At 32.0% G+C, this 25,697-nt stretch overlaps 1 protein-coding gene and 1 pseudogene across 1 annotated transcript; both read right to left on the bottom strand.

Moving 5' to 3' along the window:
• Positions 1-317: 317 nt before the first annotated feature.
• Positions 318-22,421, bottom strand: NMD3 (NMD3 ribosome export adaptor). Its single transcript, XM_016149318.2, has 16 exons — positions 22,291-22,421; positions 21,674-21,730; positions 20,641-20,775; positions 18,687-18,783; positions 16,789-16,869; positions 15,900-16,028; positions 15,536-15,626; positions 12,613-12,691; positions 11,838-11,934; positions 9,824-9,941; positions 8,673-8,818; positions 5,566-5,678; positions 4,699-4,771; positions 3,329-3,435; positions 2,104-2,174; positions 318-1,677 (listed from the first exon to the last, which is right to left on the bottom strand). The coding sequence occupies exons 2-16, from the start codon at positions 21,715-21,717 to the stop codon at positions 1,547-1,549; spliced, it is 1,512 nt and encodes a 503-aa protein (XP_016004804.2). The 5' UTR covers positions 21,718-21,730; positions 22,291-22,421; the 3' UTR covers positions 318-1,546.
• Positions 2,658-2,776, bottom strand: LOC118602089 (annotated as a pseudogene).
• Positions 22,422-25,697: the final 3,276 nt, after the last annotated feature.

The following is a 25,697-nucleotide window of genomic DNA, read 5'->3' as shown; positions in this document are numbered from 1 at the left end:
AGATAGCAACAAGAATATTTTGGGACACACAGCCTAAAAGCTATACTCTAAAATGGGAGATTTATCAAGACTTGTATAACTCTGTGCAAGACCTTGGCTAACAGCTTTTCTTAGTTACATTCCTACACCTTATTTCACCTGACAAATTTCATTCCACAGAAAGACATGACATCGAAAAAGAGTAAGACTGAATAAGGTTAGTGGGAAACTATATTTTTCAGTGGGAAAACCAAATGACAATTACTGAAATAAAATAATTCCACTTTGGAAAACTGCATGAGACACTGTCATTTAAATAAGACACTGATGCAGTCACCTCAAGGACACAAAAACAGGGGAGAATTTTTTATTTTCATGTTTTTGAATGTCTTGACATAGAATAAACACAGACTACAAGTGAAAACTTTTAAATATATGGACAGAAAGGAGCCACTATAGAAAATTCAAGCCTTTATTCATAACTTCAGAATTAAGGAGTCCAATCTTAAAAAAACAAAAACCTTCCATCCAGCACTTACTCATTTCCTTATTTAGCGGTACTCCTAGAATTTTAAAATTAGCTCTTAGTTTTGGCACACTTAGGAAGTATGATCTTGCTTACAGAAATAGAATCTTAATATTTCATTCTCAGACACTTTAAAACCCAAGCCAATGCTTTTCTTTCATAAATGTGGAAGACATTCCTCATTTATCTGAATCATGGTGTTATGTAGCATGAAAATAATTATTACTTCATCATCTGTATGCTGGATTCTAATATTCTTTTTGCTAGTGGTGTATTAAATGATATAGAGAAAATTCCTTCTTTCTCAATTTGTAAACCAAAAATTTTAAAGCAAAATCCCTGAAGTGATAGAAAGACATTTTTATGACATAAGCAGCTACTGCCCTAAGCCACTGGCACAGGCAAATATAACAAAGGTATGACTGTTATTTAACCTTTAAATAATTAGTCTGCTACAAATTCACAAATATTTTAAATATAATTCCTTCTACCATAAAAATTAAGATAACCCCCAATTTAATAACTTTTGAAGATATTAATAAAAATTAACTTTCCTCCTAAATGTCCAGTGATAACTGGATCCCAACTTCCCTACCCTAAGAACATCAAAATGATCTAAAGTGGATCAAAGTGCATAATAAATTCATATTAAAATTCATATGCTGTTTTACTAACGCAATCAATATAAAGACTGTAAAAGTTTGTTTTATACTTGGAAGATTTAGGTAGCCTCCAAGGAAATACAACTTTTAAGTTTTTTAACCGCAGTGCCAACATATCAGAAAATACTTGTCTCATAAAAACAAAATGACCAACCAAAAAGAAAACAATAAAGTTCTACACATTCTCCATAATCTTGTGTTGCCTAAATTTTAAAGCCATCAATCTTCTTCAGTGCTTTAACAATCAAAACATTTATTCAGGTCAAAAACTAAATTTCTTCTCTCTGAATATTGAAAGCACAGATGGAACAAACTGTAAAGGTTATTTTGTCCAACAACCTGAGCCTACGATGCAGAAACTGTCTACAACACGATCTCTTTATGTCATCATCGACTCCCCTTCTTCACCAGTAGCATCTTGAGAAATGTGAAGGTCTTCAAGCATCTCAGCCAGACTAATTCGAGGTGCTCCTTCATCATCTGTGTCACTTTCCACAGGAATGGCTGAATCTGAGAAAAAAAATACAAGGAGGATTTCAATAAATACAAGTATGTAAATGCAAATATCTGCCCCACCATTATTACTCTTATTTAACCATATTAAATCCAGAGCTCTGCTGTCATATCTAAAGCATCCATTTAAACATCCATTGAATGACTGAACTACATAAATATATGAATAAATATCCACTAGTGTAAGGGTCAACAACTTAAGGGATTACACTAGAAAGCAAATGATATCAACTGTGGTATAGCAAATATTTTAATAAGTTTTACTGTTCATGTTTTTTTTAAATAAATGTTTAACTAAAGTAGTTTTCAAAACACACAATAGAAGTAAATTATGAAATCAAAGTTTCAGATACTAAAATACTCATTCTGGGAGAATACTTCTATATACAGAAGATACAACATAAATATACTTAAAACACCAACCTCTGTAAATGTTGACATTTTTCCTAATTGCCTCATCTTCTTCAAGATCTTCAAGGAAATCTTGGTATTGCCTACAGAATAATAAAGAAATATTTAAATATTTCATCTTTACCAAGAAAGTATGAAGTTCTCTCTCTTCATTTTTAGCACTAGAAAATAAATGTGTTCCAAGTATTAAAATCTTTAAAATATCTGAAGGTCAAATATGGATGATAAATACTCTGACAGTTTTTAAAAAATCTTTCAAAATTACATGATAAAAAAATAAACTGAATATAAGATGATGTTACTTTAAATATAATACAATGAGAAGAACTTCCTCCTTTACCTTTCCCCAAAAAAGTCTTATGGCCAAGTTGAAATTTTGAAATAAGATACTTTAAAGACTATAGATAAAATACTCAAATAAGTTTATAATATCTAATTAATTTAATATTATATATTTATTTTTTTAATTTTTTAAAATTTTATTGTTTTAGGCAAGGCAACCCTTGGTTGACCTCACAGATTGCAAGGACCTTGTCAGCTTACAATCCCTTATTTTTTATTTTTTACACCCACAGCACATAGTCTTCCAAGGTGGTCTCCTATCCAAGTACTAACCAGGCCCGACCCTGCTTAGCTTCCGAGACCAGACGGGGTGAGGCTTGTTCAGAGTGGCATGGCCATAGACTACATTATATATTTAATACATACTTATTTTAAATTACATTACCAAAGTATATTTTAGAAATATCAGTTTCACCACACATTTAATGACACAATTTTATATAAATTCTTCATTTTTTTAGAAATCAGTGTATTCACCGTCATTATGACCACTTTTTAAATTATCCAATACACTTTTCTAGAACACGATATCTTCATTTCTCCTTAAGTTGTTTGAGAAACAGCATATTTGATATCGATGAGCTATTTTCTTTTTATTTCAAGTCATAAGTACTCATTTGCTATTTGTGATATCCATAAGGTAATTACTTATTATATTTTGACTTTTCGAATGAATTGTTTACAATAACACTGCAATTTTCAGGTTATAACACAGGAAATAATAACTAAATCTGTGCTAAATGTCATTATATCCTCTTGTACTGGTAAGAATTCAAAATTAATATTGAGTGCCAGGATCACTGTATGATGACTATTTCTTTATAATATAAAAACCATAAAGACTTATCATAAAGACCCTCTGAGACAACATATGAGATTTAAAGAAAAGTGGGACCTTTCATCATCTGTATCCATGTTTTCTCTATCTCTTGCAAGCTCTTTCAGTTTCCAGTTTCTACGACGCTGACGTTTGGTACGGTCATAGCTCTTCTTGATTAATACCTAAAATTAACGGAATATTTACAAAGTTACAAAAGATGGGAACTAGGTAACAGGGCATCAAAATTAATAAAGTTAAAAAATGAAAGGTTATAGGAATGCCAGGAAATAATCAAATTAATGACGGAGGTTACACCCCGGGGGAAAGAGTAGGGAGGGATCCAGAGGCAGTGTCCAGAGAACTTTGAACATTTTTCTCCTGGTGCTTAACATTTTATGAGAATGCAGTTAGTCATTATTTGTATAATTCTTAAAATTTACTAACTGAAATTTTCCAGTGATTGAAATTTTTTCCTTTGTACCAAAAACTTCGGTTTGTGGTGGGTTTTGGGGGTTTTTTTTTTGGTGTTTTTTTTTCCCAAAGTTCAGCTTTTAGGTAATATTCACATAAATCATTCTGAAACATTACTAAGAGACATTTTCTCCCTTTTATGCCTACTAATAAGCACTCATAGAACTATACACATATAGAACCATCTTTCATAGTTATGTCTTAGAATAGATTTATTATGGAATAAATAAAAATAGTATATAGTATTATACAATAAAAAATCTTGTAAGACCATGTTGTTCTCCTCTTATGACCTTGTTAGAAATATTTAGACTTACAACTAAACCATGCTTCTAATTCTTAATTTATTAATTAATAAAGGCACAACTGGGTGGTGAGGAATCCTTATACCAAGACTTTATTTTTAATCACAGCTAAAGAGATCAATGTTTATTTTAAAAGATTAAGCAAGCAGAAGATAGGGTCTTTCACATTTCACATTCACTATTGCTCATGATTCTTTTAAACTCATGTTTAAACAGGTTTTTTTCAAGTCATTCTTTCTCTAAGAGTTGCAACTGTGAAGATCATTTTCAACTGCAATTATATGTAAACTGAAAAAACATTTTAACTCCACCTTCTTAACTAAACAATACATGAAATAAGCTGAGCCTAAAAGAGTGAATCTGAATAAACTCTAAAGGTTATCAATTTTAACAGCAAATTTGTATTTGTTTACGGATAGTATCGAGCATTTAGACAGATCATGAAAATCTGATTTAAAAGTAATGAAAAAACTCTTTAATCTTGGGGTTTCCCCACTAAAAATAATGATTTAAAATTAAGACTTCTGCTATTAAACCTTAACTGCAATTTCAAAAGAAATCTCTAAATTGTCTTGTTATTTGCAAAAATGTGAACTAGTGCAATCTACCCATAAGAATTACATCAATCCTCTTTAACACAGGAAAAAAAGAAACAAATCTAAATCTTACCACATCTGGAACTCTATCTGGGTTCATTTTGTTGACATGCTCATCATTTAAGTTACAGTTTGCCAAATCAAACCTGAAAACAATAAAACACTCACTGGCAAAAACATTTTTTTTTCCATGTAACTTTTTATTTTATGAATGATCACCTAGAAGTTCCTCCTAAGATCAAACATTTAATATGCTTTCCCACTTCAAAAGTTTTGCAGTTTACCATTCAGTGAAAATGCTTCTACAGATCCTAGTAAAAATAATAGGGCACTCTATCTCTTGAGTTTCACATATCCATTATCACCCACCTTACCATATACTTGTAAAGAAGCAAAACAGACATATTATCAGTCTAACATTAGGACTCAGTAGTTCCATTCAGTTTATAACAAAACACACAAACAGAACTCCATTCTCTAGTAAAAGGAACTGAAGCTCTTAAGAGCAAAAGTAATGTTCAAGACAGGCTGATAAGCTCTGCATCAGAATAGACAGTCCTATGCCTGTAAAGACCCTTTATATACATGGCTGCCACATTTTAAAAGTAAATATTTGAGCAGCAGCATATGGATAATAAAAACTACCCAAACCCCCTCAAAAAGCTGTATGATCTAATGATACAATTTCAGAGTTCAATTCTTTAAAATCTTGGAACGAATGACACTTTAAAATGATGGCCAAAATGGATTAACCACGCGCTTATGTCCAAACCACAGTTTAATTTAGTTATCAATAATAAAAAGAGCTATAAGTCTTCTAAGAACTCAACTTCTTTTTGGAATACACAACTACAGAATTTTAGATAGCTTTGCTGGTCCCTTCCCCGCCAAAATTTGCAATGCTAATTGACAGTTTAAAATACTATAAAATAATACGAACCCCAACACCAGGTCTCCAGGATTTAGAAGATGTCCCAAATGAGTACGACAAAAATACTGTTTATCTGTATTCATTTCAGATGTTTTCTGTACCCAGACTTCCCCAAGGGTATGCTGAACAAGAAAGAAAATCCATTCTTCAATAATATAAGCATAACTCAAAAAGCATTTCATAGAAAACTTATAAACAATATTGATTTTTGTTTTCTAATTTTCATTTAAAAGACAGGAATGTTTTTTTCAGATTTCTGAAACTGTCAAACTGTGAGTATAGAAAAAGATATAAAGAGTACATAAATAAATACTTTTGTTATAAGCTTTTAGTCAAGGCTTGTATAAAACATTAATGATGTCATCTTAAAACAGACATATGTAGAATTTTCCAACAACAACAAAAAAATGCTTTCACAAGAAGGCCAATATAGACTGAGCAAAAAAAAATAATTGAAAAAGTATCATCTTAAATCCAGAAACTATCCTAAGCAACCCCTTGTATGTTTTACACATAGTTCCAAAAAAAAAATCTAGCAATCCCAGTGGCCCCATTACTACTGGAGAACCCAAACATTATTAAATTAATTTTTTGGATGTCTACTATTTTGAGGTACAACACTTTAAAACTATTTGTTGCAGAAACAACATCCTTAGTTTGAAACTTAAAACTAGAAAACCATTAAAGTCCTCTTCCAACATGATTTTACAAGCAACTGTAACTGACATTCAGACTTCCAGACTTAATTACATATAGCACACTCCAATACCATTTACTAGGAAAACAAAAAAACAAAAAACCAAAAAACGAAAAACCCAGACCCATATGGGATCAAGAATAATACTAAGAGTTACGGATAGAATTAAAGAATCTGAGATGAAAAAAAAAAAGGTAGGGATAAAAGGAGAAACTGAAATGACACGCAGGTCTCAGATTTAGGAAAGAATTGGGAGGAAAAAAAAGTGAATGACCAGAAAGAGACTTTCTAGCTACTAGGCTGCTTCTATTAGAGACTTATGACCTGTTCTAGCTAAGTGTATTTTTTGGAAAACAGGAAAGCATAGTATCTGCTTTTATATATGCCTAAGGGGAAATGCTATTCCTATACATATGTTATTAATGATAAAAGTTTCCTCTTAATTATATTGTTAAATTTTTTATTTTAAATAAAAATGTGAAAAGTAGTGTTTCCCATTTCCAAGGATTTTCCCAAATTATCAGAAGTTATTTTTGTCTCAAAACACAATATTACCTCAATAAAAATGAGCACCATTAGTATACAGATTGGGAGTGTCTAAATACTAATACACAGTAAAAGAAATCAGACTTATACCCTTAAAGAAATACCTGGTATCAGATACACGGTAAGAATTATACAATGTGATTCTGGAACACCTAAATGTTGTGGTGTTGTACCAGAAAGTAAGGATGCTTTCAAGGTTTAGGAAAGTCATGTCAAAAGGACACAGAAATAAGGCCTATATTAAAGAAATTGAATCAATAATTAATAACTTTCCAAAACAGAAAGCACCAGGCCCAGACAGATTCACTTGTGACTTCGACTAAACATTTAAAAAAGAAATTATACCAATTCTCTACAATCTCTTCCAGAAGACAGAAGCAGAGGGAATACTCCCTAACACATTTACAAGGTCAACATTACCCTAATACCAAAACTAAACAAAGACATTACCAGGAAAGTAAACTATAGACCAATGTCTCTCATGAACAAGATGCAAAAATCCTCAACAAAATACAGAAGAATTGTACACCATGACCAAGTGGTATTTACCCTGTCTTCAAGGCTGGTTCAACGTCTGAAAATCAATTCACATAATCCATAAATTACATCAAAAAAGAAAAATCATGATAGTATCAACGGATACAAAGCATTTGATGAAATCTAACACCCCATTCATGTTAAGAATTCTCATAAAGTAGGAATAGCAAGGAACTTCCTCAGCTTGATTAAGAATATATACAAAAAACTTACAGCTACCAGTATATTTAATGGGGAGACACTCAAAGATTTCTAAGATAAGGTATAAAGCAAGGATGTACTCTCTCACCACTTTTTCAATATCATACTAGAAATCCTAGCTAATATAAACACAATGAACTCCTCTAGCTGTTTGGGATGGCATAAACTATGGCATAAAAAAAAAAAAGAAAAGTAAATGAAAGGTATATAAATTGGAAAGGAAAAAATTATCTTGTTTGCAGATGACATGATTATCTATGCAGAAAATCTGAATAGACCAAAAAAAATTCCCAGAACTAACATAGCAAGGTTACAGGATACAAGATTATATACAAAAGTCGATTGCTTTCCTATATACCAACATGAAATAAGCGGAATTTGAAATTGAAAACATGATACCATTTACGGTAGTACCCAAAATAATTAAATACTTATAAATCTAACAAATATAAGATCTTTATGAGAAAAACCACAATACTTAGATGAACAAAAAAATCAAAAAAGAACTAAGTAAATGAAAAATTCCATGTTAATGGATAGGAAGACTCAATTTTGTCCTGATTAAGTTCTACCCAACTTGATTGACGGATTCAATGCAACCCCAATCAAAATCTCAACTGAATACTAGTTTGAAAAACCATAAAAAGAACTTTGGGACATAAAAGGAAATTTGAATACAAATGATGATGTTTGTATGATAGTATTTTAATTACACAGAAAATGTTCCCATGTTTTAGAGATGCATACTGACATATTCACTATTCAGTAACACTATAGCTTATATTTAATTCAAAATATTTGAAAATTTTTTAAACTGTCAAAAAACGTTTATCATTTGATCTTCCTGTGTAAATGTAAAGCAAAAAAATGCTTTATCATAATAATAAACATTTTTAAAAATGTCTCCAACATTAAAGAGAAAAAATTAACTTACCAGAGTATAAATCTGTTCATTTCCACCACAATAACCAATGTTAAAAGCAAGCAACATACAAACGTGTAATGAATGTGGTGCTAGCTTTATTTGGAACATTTGGGAATTACCAACAAATTTTTTTAAAAATACAAATTAAAAATAAGAGGGACCAAAACAATAAGTTGGGGATAAAAAAAAGGCAAGCAGAATGGAACTCACCTTTTTTGATATCATTCCAGCACCAGCACTGCGTTTTAGGTCTTGGACTATGCTGCATTCCATCACAATGAACTCCTCTAGCTGTTTGGGATGGCATAAACTATTGAAAGGGTGACTCCAGAAAGTGTTCCCATCAATATCTGCAACTAAGAATAAACACAGAACACTAAAGAATAGGAGAAATGAAGTATTTCAAAAGTCAACAAATGTTATAACTAGGAAGAAGTTGGTGTATATGAACTAGGAAACATCAGGTCAACAGGAACCACAGTTGGCAACTCAACTCTCTAGGGTCATCATTTATTCCTATAAATCAGCCCCAAACTTTTCACAGCACAAGAGAAACAAATCTTAAGTGATTACTACAATCAGAACACCACAGAGCTAAGAGCCTTTCTAATATAAGGTCAGATCCAATCAGTTGTATAGTTGTTTCATGTGCTTACATTTTATTTTAGAAACATTATCAGCCATCTTAGCTGCTTAGTTTATGGGAAATAAAATTCTACCTGACAGATGTTCATCCCAATATTATATTAAAAAAAGATCTCTGACTACTAAATTCTAATTGACAAAGATAATAAATGACTTTCTGGAAAATACCAAAATAAACTTCATTTTTATAAGAAAACTTACATTATAGGAAATAGTGCAAAAGATCAAGAAGTAGGAGATGCAAACAAGTACTGAAACACCTATAAAAAGGGGGTTTCTTTAAAACAGTTTTTATCATGGGAATGTTAAAAATTATGTACAATGATGGTGAAATTACTTAAAATTCCTAATTAAATTGAATGTTCTACAGGTTTACAAAATCAAATGTTCCACACTTTAAAATATTTGCTTACACTAAAATTTGGCAATGAACTTAGTCACAAACATTTAATGAGGTAAATAGATCAATTTCATTAAAACTAAATGAAATAAAACTAATACATTTTTAAAGTTCACAGAATTGTTTCAAGTAAAAAATACAAGGATAATTTACCAAAAGCTTTAAAAATTCCAGTGTTTTGTAAGAATTAAACAATAGTAAAAAATGTAACTAGTTTTGAAAACAATACTACTGAGAATGTTTGATAAAATTAACAACATAAATTATTACTGCTTGCTAGAAAGAAATGTCAAGGCAAATAGTCCCTAAAACTTACCTTGGATGGTATTTGGATCTATGAGATGGATGGCACTGGTAACTCGAATACACACACAAATCTGGTTCATATTTCCCAGGCTTTGTGCCAGTTTTGGAGACAGACAAACAACATTATCCTAGGCATAAGAACTAACATTTAGAGTGAAGCAAATCCTAAATAAGTCTCCAAAAAAAACCACTCATCAATGTAAACCTGATCCAAATGCATTTTCCCAATTCAAAACATTAAATTTTTAATTCTACGTATCAACAAAGGTCCTAAAGAATTAGGTCTTTAGAGAAACAGAAATTAAGCTATGCATTTTGTCTTAATTAAAATGCTTTAAAATTTTTTCCACATCCTATTTGCCAAGTTATTATTTCAATTTTTTGTAAGAGTAATTGCTTATCACTCTATATTAATATAGTGTTCATTCTGAGCAAAATATTAAACATCAGAAGGACTGATTTTTCTAAACTACCTGACTTCTTTCAATCTCCATAAAAAAAGGCATTTCAGAGAAGCCATGTTTCTCTTTCATGGCTACCTATAACAATATGTAATCAGAGATCTAATACCCCCAAAGCACACCTCTATGTAGTACACTGGAAAATATCAGTAATGTGGTTATCTGTTTTTAAACTGTATTAAAATATAAAAGAATCTGGATTATATTTAAGCTGTATCTACCCACAATCAGAGTCTCCTCCACTGAAAGGACATTCTGTGCATCCCTAATAGCACCTAGTCTAGTCCTTTATATCTTTGTAAATCTCCAAAGATTAATCAAAATATCCCTTTACATTGTGTATTCATCCAGTTACTTATATGAATCACTCCAAGCATTTAATACACAAGGTGTTACATATACCCTCAAATCTAATATTTCCTAGAGTTTACACCAGGAAAAGGTTCACTGTTTTAAACCGGGGGTTTGCAAAATATGACCTTCAAGCCCAGTATGGCCAGAGCCCACTTTTATAAATAAAGTTTAGCTGGAACACAACCTTGGTCATTCATTTACATATTATCTATGGCTACTCTGTGCAACAGCAGCAGAGCTGAGTAGTTGGCTAAAGATATTATATGGCACGGAAGCTGAAAATATTGACTACCTGGCCCTTTAAATAAGTTTGCTGACCCTGTTTTAAACCATCACTTCACCCCTGGTACTGTACTACATCATAAAGTACTGATAATGGCTTTAAAGTTTTAAGAATCGCAGACCTAGGCACGAATCCTAGCTTCATTATTTTATAGTTATATAACTTTGGGCACGTCTTCTAACCTCCCAAAGCTTCAATTTCCTCATCTTCAAAATGATAGTTTGATTTACTCCAGTTATTATGAGATGTAAAGAGGTAAAACATACTCGAGTACTTATATATTTTTTATGAAATGCTCACAATTATGGCACTTATCATAATCAGTGTTTTAAATATCAACAGGAATCTCTAGAATACATAATCCCTGACACGCAACCTTCTATAGAGTAGATCTTCAATAACTTGTTCATTGAATTTTAATTCATTCGCGTTTGGAACCAAGGTTTTACCATAGTACAATTAAATAAATTGATAATCTTACATTTTAAGTGTTATTATGTTTTTAAATCACAAAAGTGATTCTATGGTCTCATTTCCACATTACTGTTTATTTTCATAATGCCAAAATCCAGTTTGAACATATTCCAAAGTGGTTTAATGCCATTTCCTGTATTTGAAGTTTCCAGAACTGTCATGTGTCTGTCCACTAGGAACATAAACTTTAAGAAATGTGGACATTAAAAAAAACTGCAATAGGCCTTTTAATTAATACACCAAAATAAAAGGTATGTTAATTAACACTTTTAAGCATGATTACTTTTTAGTATCTTTTAACATGGCTTAATGTGTTAGAATCACTTAAGAAGGAAGTTATTCTAAATTTTTAACCAATCCCAAAAGGAAATCAGGAGCTAATAATTACATATAAACTAATTAACTACTTGCACTCTTTTATAAACATGGATTAATTAAATAAGAAAAAGTACCTTGCATATTGGAACAATTTCCAAAGAAAAAGTGCTTTTGTAATTGTATGTGTTACTACGGATATCCTGAGAGATCAGTCTTTGTGAGGCTTTGTATCTATTAAGAAAAAAAGTTAATAATAATAAAAAGACAAAGGCCTTACTTGTATAGTCTCGAAATATCAATTTTCATCAAACCAAATCATCAATGTCCAAGTTCTGAAACAGCTACCTGATGTCTGCTATGGTGAAGCCTAATTTTATCCAGTCACATTTCAAAACTTTCAACAACATGACTGCACCCTAACTATTTTCAACTTTACTAAAAACTCCAAAACATGCCCTTGGCACAGACCAATCTACTCTATTTACAGCATCTATTAAAAGACCAATCTAGTCTACACACACAAGTCCTTGTTTACACTAATCTCAACTTTCAATATAAACTCTACCTTTGAAAATTTCCCATTTTAGGAGCAAAGTCCTTCTTCCTCCTCCATGAAGCTTCTCCCCAAAGCCCTCTACCCCGATCTTTCTTTTCTCTTATTAAAAAGTAAATCAGTGCTTGAGTATTACAGTGCTTCTTATCATGGGGTAGGGTCTAGATCCCCAAAGTAGTTATTACATGCTCTTTGGCTAATACTTCCCTTAAAGTGGCTATTCCAATGAATGTTTACTAATCGCGTAAGTATCCCTATAATTTTAAATATTTTAACATAAGAGATATTGTCTCAGCTTGTAACCTACATCTACTCCCAGCTCCTTGGACTTACTTACATTTAGGGTCAGAACATACCTACAAGGAACTGTGCACTGAAGAAATTCTACCATCTTCTGAGCATGCTGCTTTGAAGAATAATAGAAATCCAGTCCATCTTAAAAAAAAAATCCACATGAAAATAAATCTGGAAAACAAGATTTTCCTCTACTAATATAACTGTATAACAAATTAAATGTGTATTTAAAAAATCAAATTATTAGAAAATATATTCTAAACACAACAATTAGGGATATCGTATCATTTAAGACTTGTCTGACAAAAGGATAGACAAATCAGACAAATGATACGAAAATAAGATTCACAATTTTAATTTCATACCAAATAAAATTCAAGGTCAAGAGGAGAGAGAAAAACACTAAACAGAACATAGAAAGATATTTTATGTAATAAACGGAACCATCTACCAAGAAGACAACAGCACACCTAACAACAGGATTGAGATAAAGAAAACAAAAACTATTAAAAAGAAGAAATCAACAAATGTTAACACATGTACAATCATTGTAGGAGACTAGTATAAGACTATCAAAATCAAAATAACCAAACTGACCAAAAATAGGAAGGCTACATGGAACTTTAATAACTATAAAGTTTAATTTAATTGAGATTACAGAGCATCCCAAGGAAGACTATAAACATTTTTTAAAAATTCATAGAACATTCATAAAATAATCATGTCCTAAGATTAAAAAAAAAAAAAACTTTAATTCCAAATGGTAGAAATTAGACATTATCCAATCACGATTCAGTAGCATTAAAAATCAGCAACAAAGAGATAACTAAAAGCAAAACTATCTGCTAAGAAATGTTTAAAGATATTCTTCCAAACAATAGTTAATTAAGAAACTAAAATAATTCAAAATAACCAAACAGTTTTAAGATGAATAAAGTTAACAGGATTATACTTCTCAATTTCAAAATTCAGTAACTTTAAGTAATCAAGATACTGTGGTACCAGCAAAAGGAGTGATAAATGGAACAGACTTGAGAATCGAGAAATAAACCCTTACATTTATAGTCAATAGATCTTTGACAGAGGATCTTGGGCAAGTCATTGGGGAAAGGATAGTCTTACTCTGGGAAAACAGGATACCCACACATAAAAAGATAAATTTAGACCCTTCTCTCACACTATGCACAAAAATGAACTCAAAAGGGTTAACAACTGAAAATCTAAATATAAGAGCTAAAATTATAAAACATTTGAAAGAAACATAAAAGAAAATCTTGATTAGACTAGAGTTCTTAAACACTGTATGCCAACTAACAGGCAATAACTAATTCAATATACATCAATTAATGAATATACACACTGGTTGGAAATAATGATGTAGAATTATATGCAATGACATGGAAAGCTTTCCAAATATATAATATAAAATGTTAAGTCACAGATCATTATAGAACAAGCCCACATGAAAAAAAACAATGTTATCACAATTTACATACAGAGCACATAATTTTACCATTATAATAATTTTTACATTATAATTACAAAAACAAAGTTACAAATACACAATCAAACAAAAATCCTTTCATTTAAATCAAACCGAGAAGCACTAGAAGGGAAAAAAAAAAAAAAAAACAGATTAATTCCTCTAGACAAAAAAAAAAAAAAAGGGCTGTTGTTAAAAGATTTTTGGTTTTGAAAGTAACTGCAGAAGTTATAGTCCAGAATTTACCAAGTCTTTTGGTATAAAAAAAATTCTGTGTGAGGGTATTTCTGCCATGGTAATGAACAACAGTAAGTGTTTTGCTTCCTTAACTAGAATATTTAGATCTCCTTATTCCCAAAAGAGTTACTCAAAACAAAGTTACACAGGAAAAGGTGTATTTTTTTTTTTTTCCTGGTGACGAGCCACAAATTGCCAGGCACTATGTTTAACAGGCAGCAAGGTACCTTACAATAAGTATTCACTAAACTGTGTTTCACCAGTTTAGACTATTAGCATTATGTCTACTGGTAATACACTCAGGTCAAATACAAAGCTTAAAAAATTTTCTTCAGGTAACATAACTGATATTCATTTTCCCCTCCATTTAAAGACTCAATATCACACAGTATAAGTACTTTTCTCAAACATACAAGATAAATGAATAACAGATCAGTAAGTGACAGTGGAATTTACAGTTTTAAAACAAGGAGTATCAGAATTTGGTCACTCCTTCAAGAACAGCTTTCTCAACCTGTATTTTAGACACTAGGAAAACAATGTGCATGTCCACCAGCAGCAAGCACCAGCTAAAAATATTAACCATTTGCAAGAGATCTAAGAGTTTGCTAAAGACTGCTTTTCATTACTAAAGAAATATTCATCCATTTAGAGTATGTATAATAAGTATGCTACATCAAAAGTAAGTGCTAAGACAAAACATGCTCTAAAGAGCCATTCTGGAATTATGCAAATATTTTATAATTCTATCTTTAAGAAATCTAATTATATCATTTGTATATTACTGTTTATTATTATTGAGTGTAGGTTTCTGATTTAATGTATCCATCACAAATGCCTTTAGGCATATGAAAAACAAAAATATTAAAGGAGAACTTACAGATCTCAAAATTTTCTTTTAATCAGAAACTAATCTCTGCATAAAACAAGTTTTAATGAATTTTCTATCATAGCACTTTACATTCTATTAATGTAGTTGCTGGTTTACTCATCTTGTAGCTATTTAATATAAATTTAAATTAAAATAAAAAAATTAAAATTCATTTCTTTAGTTGCACTAGCCACATTTCAAGTATTCAGTAGCCACACATGGCTAGTGGCTATCATGTTGAACAATGAAGATAAAAAACTAAATTTTTTCCTCCTAATGGAAAGTTCTTTTTGAGAGTAATATTCTAGATATTATCAATAAAGATAAAAGACCCCTTAGGTTAGTCGAAATAAAGTTCTGACATCATTTCAAATGCTTTTAAATTTTAACTCACCATGAATCTCTTTGATACGAAGTGTATTCTGATGCATTCCATATTTCAAAATTAACTGTTCCAGATAGTAGAAAGTTTTTTTGTGCAAAGTCTAAACATAAATGCATTATTAGATTAACAGATGGACAAAAAGAGGAAAGAAAATCCACCTATAGAGCATACTGATTTTTAAAACAAAAACAACCTTGAAAGATTATCCAAAATGTAATAATGATATATTTCTAAAGATGAATGCTCCAGGGACCTAGACTATCCCCAGTGTATGAAGGATTTGGGAAAAGGAGGAAAAGGTTTACTAGCTTTTTATAACTGACAAAAATAAAATACAAGATGGTGAATTCACGCACCCTTTTTCTCTCATTACCTTTTGCCTGACTTGAACCACTGCCTTCCAGAAATCCTTAGCTTCTACTCTATGGCAATCTCCACACATTTGGGGCTGTACAACATAATCCACCACAAACACTTGCTGAAGGATAGCGCCATTCATCACCTGATAAAGAAAATGATCACATTCTTTCATTCTTTCTTCTCTGATTAATAACAAATATTTTTCTTAAAACTAGACACTTTAGCATTTAACTTAAAATCTTTTTCCATGAATACTCTGAGGACATCAACAATACATCGGTTAAATTTAAAGTCATAAAAATAAGTTATACTACTTCAATAAAGATATATGTTTAATTCATAGGATTTATTAACATTTTAAATTTACCTTTAGTTGAAGTGGTTGTAAGGATATTCTTTGTAGAATTTTTACATCTATATATACTTGTGTGTGTATGTGTGTATATGTAAAATTCATTCTTACAAGAAAAAATAAGACAAAAAAACTTCCAAAAAAGAACAGTCCTTAATTTAATCATTCCCAAACATAGCCAATCGTCAGAAATCGCCTGGAAACTTTTTAAACATATTCCTGGGTCTCACATCCAGTTGAATCCAGTCTGATTCATTTACTGTGAGTCATGATGATCAGCCAAGTTTGAGAAGCACTGCCTTAGCTCATGTTTTTACTTCAATCCTTTTCCTAATAAAAATAACTTTCAAAAGATTATCTTAGTCCATTAATCATGAGCAATGGCTGCTCTTACTAGTGACCTGATTGTCTGTGCAAAAGGTAACAACGGGTTAAAATTAAGAGTGTTCACGTACTTTTAAGCTGTTTAAGTCATAAAATAACTTACAAACAGACCCCCATTTTAACTACCTACACTTTAACCATGCTGAGAAAATTATACACAGCTTACCTCCTTCTGAATAGTCAGTTTAACTTTAAGTCTCTTAGAATGGGGCTCAGTCCAAACAAAGCTTGCATCTACAAGCCGTACCTTCAACAAAACACAAACAAAAAGAAACAAGTTCACATATAAGAAAAAAGATAAAAAATAATTAATAAACAGATTTCATATGATGTTTAACAAATGTGATTAGCATCACTACGCAACATAACCAGTAAAAAAAATTATCATCAAAGGTTGGCAACAAAAACAGTAAATAAAAGGATAACCTAATTAGAGTGTAACTGGTATATTAATGCTACTGGTATAATTCAAGCAAAAAGAAAAATATTTGCATAAGGAAAAAAATTCTTTTCCCTAAAAAAAAATTATATATATATTTTTTTAAATGGAGACAATATTTTTTATGAGAAAGCAATGACATTGTGACCTCATCATCTATTCTAAACTCTTGGGAACAAAACTTTCTGCTTGGATTATTCTTTGTGTTAGTATATGGTTTAAAAAAAAAAAAAAAAAGAACATTCATTAGAGACTCTCATGCACTGAATACTGAATCCACAAACGGTAACCTCTGCCAAATCAATAGGATCAGTAGAAGCCAACAGTATGCTGTATGTGAGAAAGAGTGTAACTCAATGTGGCTAAAATGGGTGTTTTGAGGAAGGAAATGGGAGAGAAAGAATGGAGGTTGTTTCAATATTTTGGGCAGGAGTTATAAGTGACCTAAACTGAGAGATACTGGAAATAATAGAAGCAGAAAGATCCAAGAGCTATTTTGGAGATAAAATCTATAGGATTTAATGATAGCTGCATATGAGAAGAAGGAAAAGAATACTCTAGAATGATGCTCAAGTATCCAGCTTGGGCATCTAGATAATACCATTTTTCCGACATATCCCCAATACCAAAAGCAGACTGGCATATGTTTGATATATAATAAACATCTGCTGAATTAACTAATGAACTATTAAGGTTCATCAGACATTTAACAAAAGCCTGAAGTATAAAAGCAAAAAGACCAAGTTAAATGAAAAAACTGACTCCAGAAAGAAAATTTAAAAACCTCAAACTATTAAGGACCCTTCAGAAAAACTCAAGAACAGAACACATCAAGAACATTCAAGTCTCTGCAACTTACAAATATTACTGCTAGGGGAAAACAATACAAAGGTTGGAAGATAAAGTAAAGAAAATTACCAGGAACACAGAAAAAAAAAGACAAAATAATACAAAATAAAGATTAAAAACAATACAAAAGGAAAAAGACAAAGTTTTAAGCCAGCGACGCCAACCTTTGACTAACAGAAATTCCAAGGGAAAAAAAAGGAAAATAAAAGGAAATATTTCAAAGAACTATTACATGAAATTTTATCAGAGTTTAAAAGATAATCCGAAAGCCTTCAAATCAAGAGTCCACGTCAATTAAAAATATACCTGGGGGGAGTCATAAAGTTTAAGAAAAAGGAAAATGAAAGTTTTATGGAGAGAGGTAAAATGAAGACACTTGCGTACTGACTTTAAGTAACAGGCACAAATATTTTCTTTCCAGAGCAGTAATGAAAGAAAAAAACTGAATACTATAGCCCTAATACTATAACCTTCTAAATTAAGTTTAATGATGGTTTTATATAAATATTTCCCCCCCCCCAAAAAAAAAAAACCTGCGCATAACAAGTTTCCAATAATGACTAAATTAACTCTAAATTAAATCTGTTAAAGCGGAGATTTTTATTTCAGTAAAATATATATAACTTGAATCATGAAAACAGCATTTGTAGCACAGTGCTTACCAACAGTAACATTTAATAGTTTCTTCTGAAAAACCTACTCATATAGGGATTTTTCCAAAAAAGGAGAGATTAAAAATATACCTACAAAAAAATGATTTTAGCTATTTGACCTACCTTACTCAGAGGGGCTTTGATTTTTTTCAAACACAAAGCAAGAAGCTCCCTGGACTCTAATGCACACTGTATCCACATTCCTGGTGGCTGGAAATATCTGTGTGAGAAGATAATATTCTGAAGCCCAGCAGCTCTCAAGGAAAAACAAAAATTTCCATCTAAAGATATAACACTGACTAGTACCAGATATAATAATAACCTACAGTGGACCCAAAGCACTTAACCCGAATATATTTTAATAATTCTAGAAAACTCTCAATTAAAGCAGTAGCTTTAGTTAAAAAGCTTTAGTTAAAATTCTGAGTATCTGAGAAAGTCAGTCTGAAATAACCCATTAAAGAGGTCTTATTACTTCAAACACCAGTAAGAATTACAGTGAGGAGGATAAAATGACAAAAAAATTCATTAAAGCTATGATTTGAAAAACAGGTAAAAATCACCTCAAAATGACATTAAAATGGTTTACAAGGTACATCTATGTTTGAGAACTGTTTATTTCTCACACAGAAAAAAGATAAATTAGTACTTCATACTATGTATCAACAATAGTTCTGACTATTCATCTATTTCAAGTCCCTTACCAAATTTTAATTGTAAACATGTTTTAAATCTTACATAAAACCTGACTAAATTAAAATTTAAATCGCTTATGTATGTGCTTTACGTTTTTAGCTCAGCCCACCCAGGACTTAGAACATTGTCTAGCACATAGTAAATGCTCAATAAATGCTTGTTAAATACATAATACTTTCAAATGTGTTATATAAGTGCACTTTTTTTTTTTTGCCATACTTGCTAAGTGAATGTTCTGATTTTCATTTTTAAAATTCATTAAAAAATTTTATACAGGCCCCTTTGTTATAAGCATGCTTTTGGAGTTAGAAAGGACTTCGTGTATCATCTAATAAAACCCTTTCATTCCGATGACAAAATTAAGGTTTAGAGAGGTTAATTGTCCAAGAATTTCAAAAAGCTAGTTTTTGAGAAACCCAAGATAAATGACATCTATTTGTCTGGTGCTTTTTTCACTCTCCCATGCTTTTAAGAGTAGCAAATCTTTATAAGAGATTAAATCTCACAAACTATAAATTGTAAACTCCCTGAAAGAATACATAATAGTTTCATGTGTTGTGTATATATGCATGTATTTATGTTTATACACACACACACACACGTTTTAAGTGTTTTTCTGGAGATATATTTTTCAAATTCTTAAAAGGATTCATAACATCCCTCTGCCAAAAAATTAAAAAGTTAAGAATTGCTATAGTCCTAACCCATCTGAGAAATCACAGGCACATAATTTCATACAGGCAGTTTCATTGGGCAGTTTTAGGTTACTCTTGGCCTAGTAGATATAAGCTGTTTATGCCAACAAGTTAATCAAGAAGGAATAAAATATTAACTTTCAGAAGACGTCTTCTGCCTTCAAATTCATTGTTCATTTCAGACCATCCAAGATATAATTTTACTGAACTTTTTTTTCTATCAACTATAGTCATTTTAGTTACATGGGAACATTAATATATGTAATTTTTGAAACACAATGCTAAATTACTTACAACATAAGGTGCTTTTTGTGCTTTTTATCATACATAGTTTCTAATGACTAAAAAAAAAAAAATTCTCATGGTATTAACAGCAATATGTCCTTAATAAACTGCTCTCACCCTTACAAACATCAATTCACTATTAACTGTATACATCACACCCATTAATCTCTTAACAGAAAAAGAATAGATTCAAATATCTTTACACTATCTTCACCAGATTAGCAGGGCAAACTAGAAAAGTACAAAATTGCAAATTCTAAAATCTTTGGGAACACCAACATAAAAATTAAATATCAATTACATGCACTTTATTTATGTATCTTAGAAATCTCAGCATATCCTAGTGACTCTCCTATATATTGATCACAGCTTTAAGTAGAATAAATAGTACCGCACCATACCTTTGACATTGTTTGCAGAAAGATATGGAGACTTGTTTTGGAATGCCTTGGCTGATGTCTACTTTACTTCGCAAACAGGCCACACAAATATTGGCAGGATTTGGACTAATTGGGACACCACACTCGCAGCACAAGCTTAAATATATAAAGCATAAATTTTTCATTTAGATTTCATAAATACACCAGTTAAATTTAAACACCGTCAAATAAGCAAAAATCTTCAAGTTAGGCCATAATCCCCTCTTTCAAAAACTAACAGAGCAATCTTCAAAGATGCAGTAGTGAAGAATAACCTTTGAATACTAAGGTAAAAAAAAAAAAAGGATGACCACAATTCCAAAAATCCTCAAAATATGGCCAATTTCCTAAGGGTCTAGAGAATCTAACTTATTTCTAATAATCATTAGACAGCTTTATAACCCAAAGGCAATTTTTTTTAAAGCCTCAATAGGACAGGGACTAACAAAATGTAAACATTTACCCAAAGCAGAAAAATTTTAAGGGACAGAAAGAGTATGATGTAGTGATTCAGTACACTGATGGGAGTATCATGATTCTAGGTATACTGAGACCAGAAAATGTTTAAAAATCACTGATGCTGTCCAAAAGAAATGTTCCATAATCCCTGATGTCCGATACAGTAGCCAGTAGGCACATGTGGTTATTGAGGTCCTGAAATGAAACTACAACAACTGAGATACTGAATTGTTAGTTTTATTTCATTTTAATTACTTTTTAAATAGCTACATGTGGCTAATGTCTATCGTACTGGACAGTGCAAATCTAGAATGTATGATCAATATATTAACACTCAAAGCGAATATTTATTACTCCAAAAAATTTCCCAAGTGAAAATGAATGCTATTTTCTCAGGAAATAGGCTTTCGTATCTTTTCACTTAAGACAAAACAATTCCCCCCTCAAAAAAAAAAAAAAAAAAAAAAAAAAAAAAGCTTTCCCAAATTTAGACAGTAAATTTCAAAGACTCACTTTAACATCTTAAAATGCAAGAGGAATTGGGGAAGAGACTCACATGTGTCCAGGTGTGCGGTCAGCGGATTCTGTCAGGTACTCCATTGTTCTGTATGCCCTGGTTTTAAAATGAGAGAATCGTGGGATTTAAGTCATTTGGCTGTTCAACTATTTGTACAAAACACCTTTCTGCCTCTCTGAATAAGGAAGCCAAGCCTCAAAAAGCGGCAAGAAGAAAAACCAATTTCATTTGGTAACCCTGGAAGAAGTAACTTCTTTAATAATGAAAACCAAGCAAATTTCGTAGTTTCCCATCTGCAAGACCCTCGGGCCACTAAACTTGGCAGCTGACCTCAGGCGTCCCCAAGGCACCAACCCCGGCGGGCCCAGGGCAGGGTCGGCGCGGGCTTCGGCCGCCCCGAACACCCCCAAACCTAATCCCTGCAGTGGCCATGCCCGGCATCAGCGCTGCAGGAGTCCCGGGACGGTGTCACTGAGCCCGCGGGCCACCCACCCAGACCCGGCATCCCGTGGGGAAGCCCTCAAACCGGCTCCCGGCGGCAGCGCACACGCGGCGCGCACGCGGGCCGGGGCCGGCCCAAGCCCAGGGAATCCGTCCCACTTTCCCATCAGGGATCCCTTGAGACAGCAGCCCGGGTCTCGGGCCCCAGAACCTACTTAGTGCCACTGGGCAAGACCCAGATTTGCTGAAACACCGTAACAGAACAATCCCAGGGGAAACCTCCGCGGCCACTACAGCCGTTTCCGGTACAGTGAAGATCTCGCGAGAGAAGAACTCCAAATCCCGCGGATTGAGAGACGCGAGTAAAGGGGGTGGGTGGGGACGGAAAAAGGGAACGAGGAAAGGGGCAGGCACAGGCGAGCGGAGGGGCGGGGAAGCCTGACAGCTGGGGAGGAGCCTGAAAAAATTATTTCTAACTTTGAATTCTATTCTCAGTCAAATTATCAATAAAATGAGAGTGTAGAATAAGATACTTTCAGTTGCACCCTTCCAAGGAAGCTACTGACAGATACAAAGCAGGAAAAAGGAAGACACAGGACCCAGGAAATAGGAGAAGAGTTGAGTAAAATCCTTACGTGATATCTGTGTGCTGCACAAAGGAGGCTTCTCTCCAGACTGGAGTGATCAAACAGCTCTGAAAAAAATTTCTACAAGGAACTAAACTAAAAATTGATGACATAGACAATGTTTCTGAATATCTTGAAGATTTAGACAATTGGCAATGGGATATTGATAAGAAAATACTGTGAACAAACTTATACACAAAAATTTGAAAACTTAGATGAAATAAAAAAGCACAGACTGCTACAACTCACCCAAAATGAAGCAGATTAATTTGAATAACATGATAACAACTATGGAAATTAAATTTGTAATTTAAAAAAAAAAAAAACAAAACACCTCCACCCCGGGCCAAAAAACAAAAACAACAACAACAAAAAACTTACAATTTTAGATGTTTTACTGGATAATTCTACAAAATTTAAAGAAAAATTAACATCGATTGTACACAATCTTTTCCAGAAAATAGAAGATAAGGGAATACATTTCAATTTCTTTTTTGAAGCCGTTACCTTGATACCAAAAGCCAAAGACAATACAAAAAAAAGAAAAAGAAAACTACAGACCAATATCCTCATAAATATAAATGCAAAAATCCATAACAAAACACTAGCAAGTAGAATTCAGCAATAAATATAAGGAATTATACACCATGACTAAGAGATGCAAGCCTGTTCAATACTACAAAATTAATGTAATTCACCATATTATCAGGCTAAAAAAAGAAACCACATGATCATAATAATTGATACAGAAGCACTCAACAAAATTTAACACACATTCGTGTTAAAAAAAATTCTTTGAAAATAGAAATAGAGGGAAATTTTTTCTACTTGATAAAGAGCATTAATAAAAAACCTATAGTTAACATTATACTCAGTGTTAAAAGATTGAATGCTTTTCTTCCTGAGATTAAGAACAAGGCAAGGATGTTCACTCTTACCACTCTTATTCAACATTTTGCTGGAAGTTTTATCAAATGCAACAAGGCAAGGAAAGGAAATAAAAAGCAAACAGATTAAAACAGAAGACATAAAACTGCCCTTAAATACAAATAATGTGATTGCCTATGTGGAAAAATCTCAAGGAATCTACACATAAACACACATGAAAACCCTCCTAAAACTAATAAGTGAATTCATCAAGGTCACAGATCCAAAATAAATATTAAAGAACTCACAGAAGGTCTAAATAGGTGGAGAGACATACATGCCCTATTCATGGACTGAAAGACTCAACATAGTAAAGATGTTAGTTCTCCTCAAATTAAAATATAAACTTAATTCAATTCCTTTCAAAATTCCAATAAGATATTTTTTGTAGACATAGAAAAGATTATTCTAAAATTTATATAGAAAAACAAAGAAAATGGAATACTGAGACAATTTGGAAATAAATGAAGTGGGAAAAATCTTTCTAACCAATTTCAAGATTTATTACAGAGCTACAGCATTCAAGATTGTACAGAATTGGTGGAAGAATAGACACACAGATCTCTGGACCAAAATTTAAAAAAAAAGAAAAACTGGAAATAGACCTCCCTAAAATATACCCAATTGAATTTTTTTATGAAAAGTGCAAGAGAAATTCAATGGAGGAAAGATGCCTTTCAAATAAATGTTGCTGGAGCAAATAGATATCCGTCCATATGAACAAAATAAACCTCAGTTTAAGTCTCACCCCTCTAGTAAAAATTAACTCAAAATGGATAACTGATGTAAGATAAAATGTAAAACTATAAAATTTTTACCAAAAAAAAAAAAAGAGAGAGAGAAAATTTTGAGGGTCTAGGACGAGGAAAAGAACTTTTGTACTTGACTCCAAAAGTGTGATCCATAAAAGGATAAACTGGTAAGCTGGACATCATCAAAATTAAAAACTTGCCCTGTTGAAAAGATCCTGTTAAGAGGATAAAATGACAAGCTACGGAGTAGAAGAAAACATGTACAAACCATACCCAACTAAGGGCTAGTATCTTAAATATATAAAAAACTCTCAAAACGTAAATATGAAAAAAAATCTAATTAGAAAATGGGCAAAAGACAAAAAGAGACATCTCATTGAAAAGGATATCCAGTAGTGAAATAAGCAGATATGAAGATGTTTAATATCATTAGTAATTAAGAGTATGCAAATTAAAAGCACAATGAAATATCACTACCCACCTATTTGAATAGTTAAAATAAAAAGTAGTGATAACACCACAGGCTGGCAAGGATGCCAAGAAATTGGATTACTCATACACTGTTTTTGGGAATGTAAAATAGTATAGCCACTCCAGGAACAACTGGGCAGTTTCTTAGAAGACCAAAAATACAACTACTATATAACCTAGCAATTGTACTCCTAAGTAGTTGTTACCCTGATGAAATTAAAACCTATGTTCACATAAAAACCTACATATGAATGTTTATAGCAGCTTTCTGTGTAATAGCCAAAATAACCCAGATACCGTTCAATGGATGAATGATTAAACCAACTGTGTTACAGCTACACCATGAAATACCATTCAGCAATACGAAGGAATGAACTACAGCATTGCACAAAAGACAACCCGGATGACTCTCCAGAGACTTATGCTGAGTATATATATTTAAAAAAAGCCAATTCCAAAAGGTTACATACTGTATGTTCCATTTATATAACATTTTTGAAATGACAAATTTAAAGAGCTGGAGAACAGAAAAGTCGTTGCCGGAAATTAATAATGAGGCAAAGGGCAGGAAGGAAGTAGGGGTAGCTATTAAAGGACAACACGAAGGATCCTTATGGTGATGGAAATGTTCTGTATTTCAACTGTATCCAAGTCAATATTGCAGTTGTGATGTTGTACTGTAGTTTTGTGAGATGTTACCATTTTGGGGAACAGGTTAAAGGGTTCAAGGGATCTCTCTGTTTTGTTTCTCACAACTGCATGTGAACCTACAGTTATCACAGAGTTTTTAAGAGTCTGATGTTTTAAAATATAGGCTACATTTTTCTGTTTAGGAAAACAACCCCC

This window comes from Rousettus aegyptiacus, unplaced genomic scaffold (genome assembly GCF_014176215.1).
Source record: "Rousettus aegyptiacus isolate mRouAeg1 unplaced genomic scaffold, mRouAeg1.p scaffold_m13_p_4, whole genome shotgun sequence".
NCBI classification, from domain to species: domain Eukaryota; kingdom Metazoa; phylum Chordata; class Mammalia; order Chiroptera; family Pteropodidae; genus Rousettus; species Rousettus aegyptiacus.
This window is presented reverse-complemented; position numbering and strand designations above follow the sequence as displayed.

Coding starts and splice junctions, on each gene's coding strand:
- NMD3 (XM_016149318.2), bottom strand. CDS start 21,717: ATGGAGTACCTGACAGAATCCGCTGACCGCACACCTGGACACAT. Junction 16,870..18,686: donor TCAAAGCCCCTCTGAGTAAG/GTAGGTCAAATA, acceptor GTTTTGTTGAAG/GTACGGCTTGTAGATGCAAG. Junction 3,436..4,698: donor CAGATAGAGTTCCAGATGTG/GTAAGATTTAGA, acceptor CGTTAATTTTAG/GTATTAATCAAGAAGAGCTA.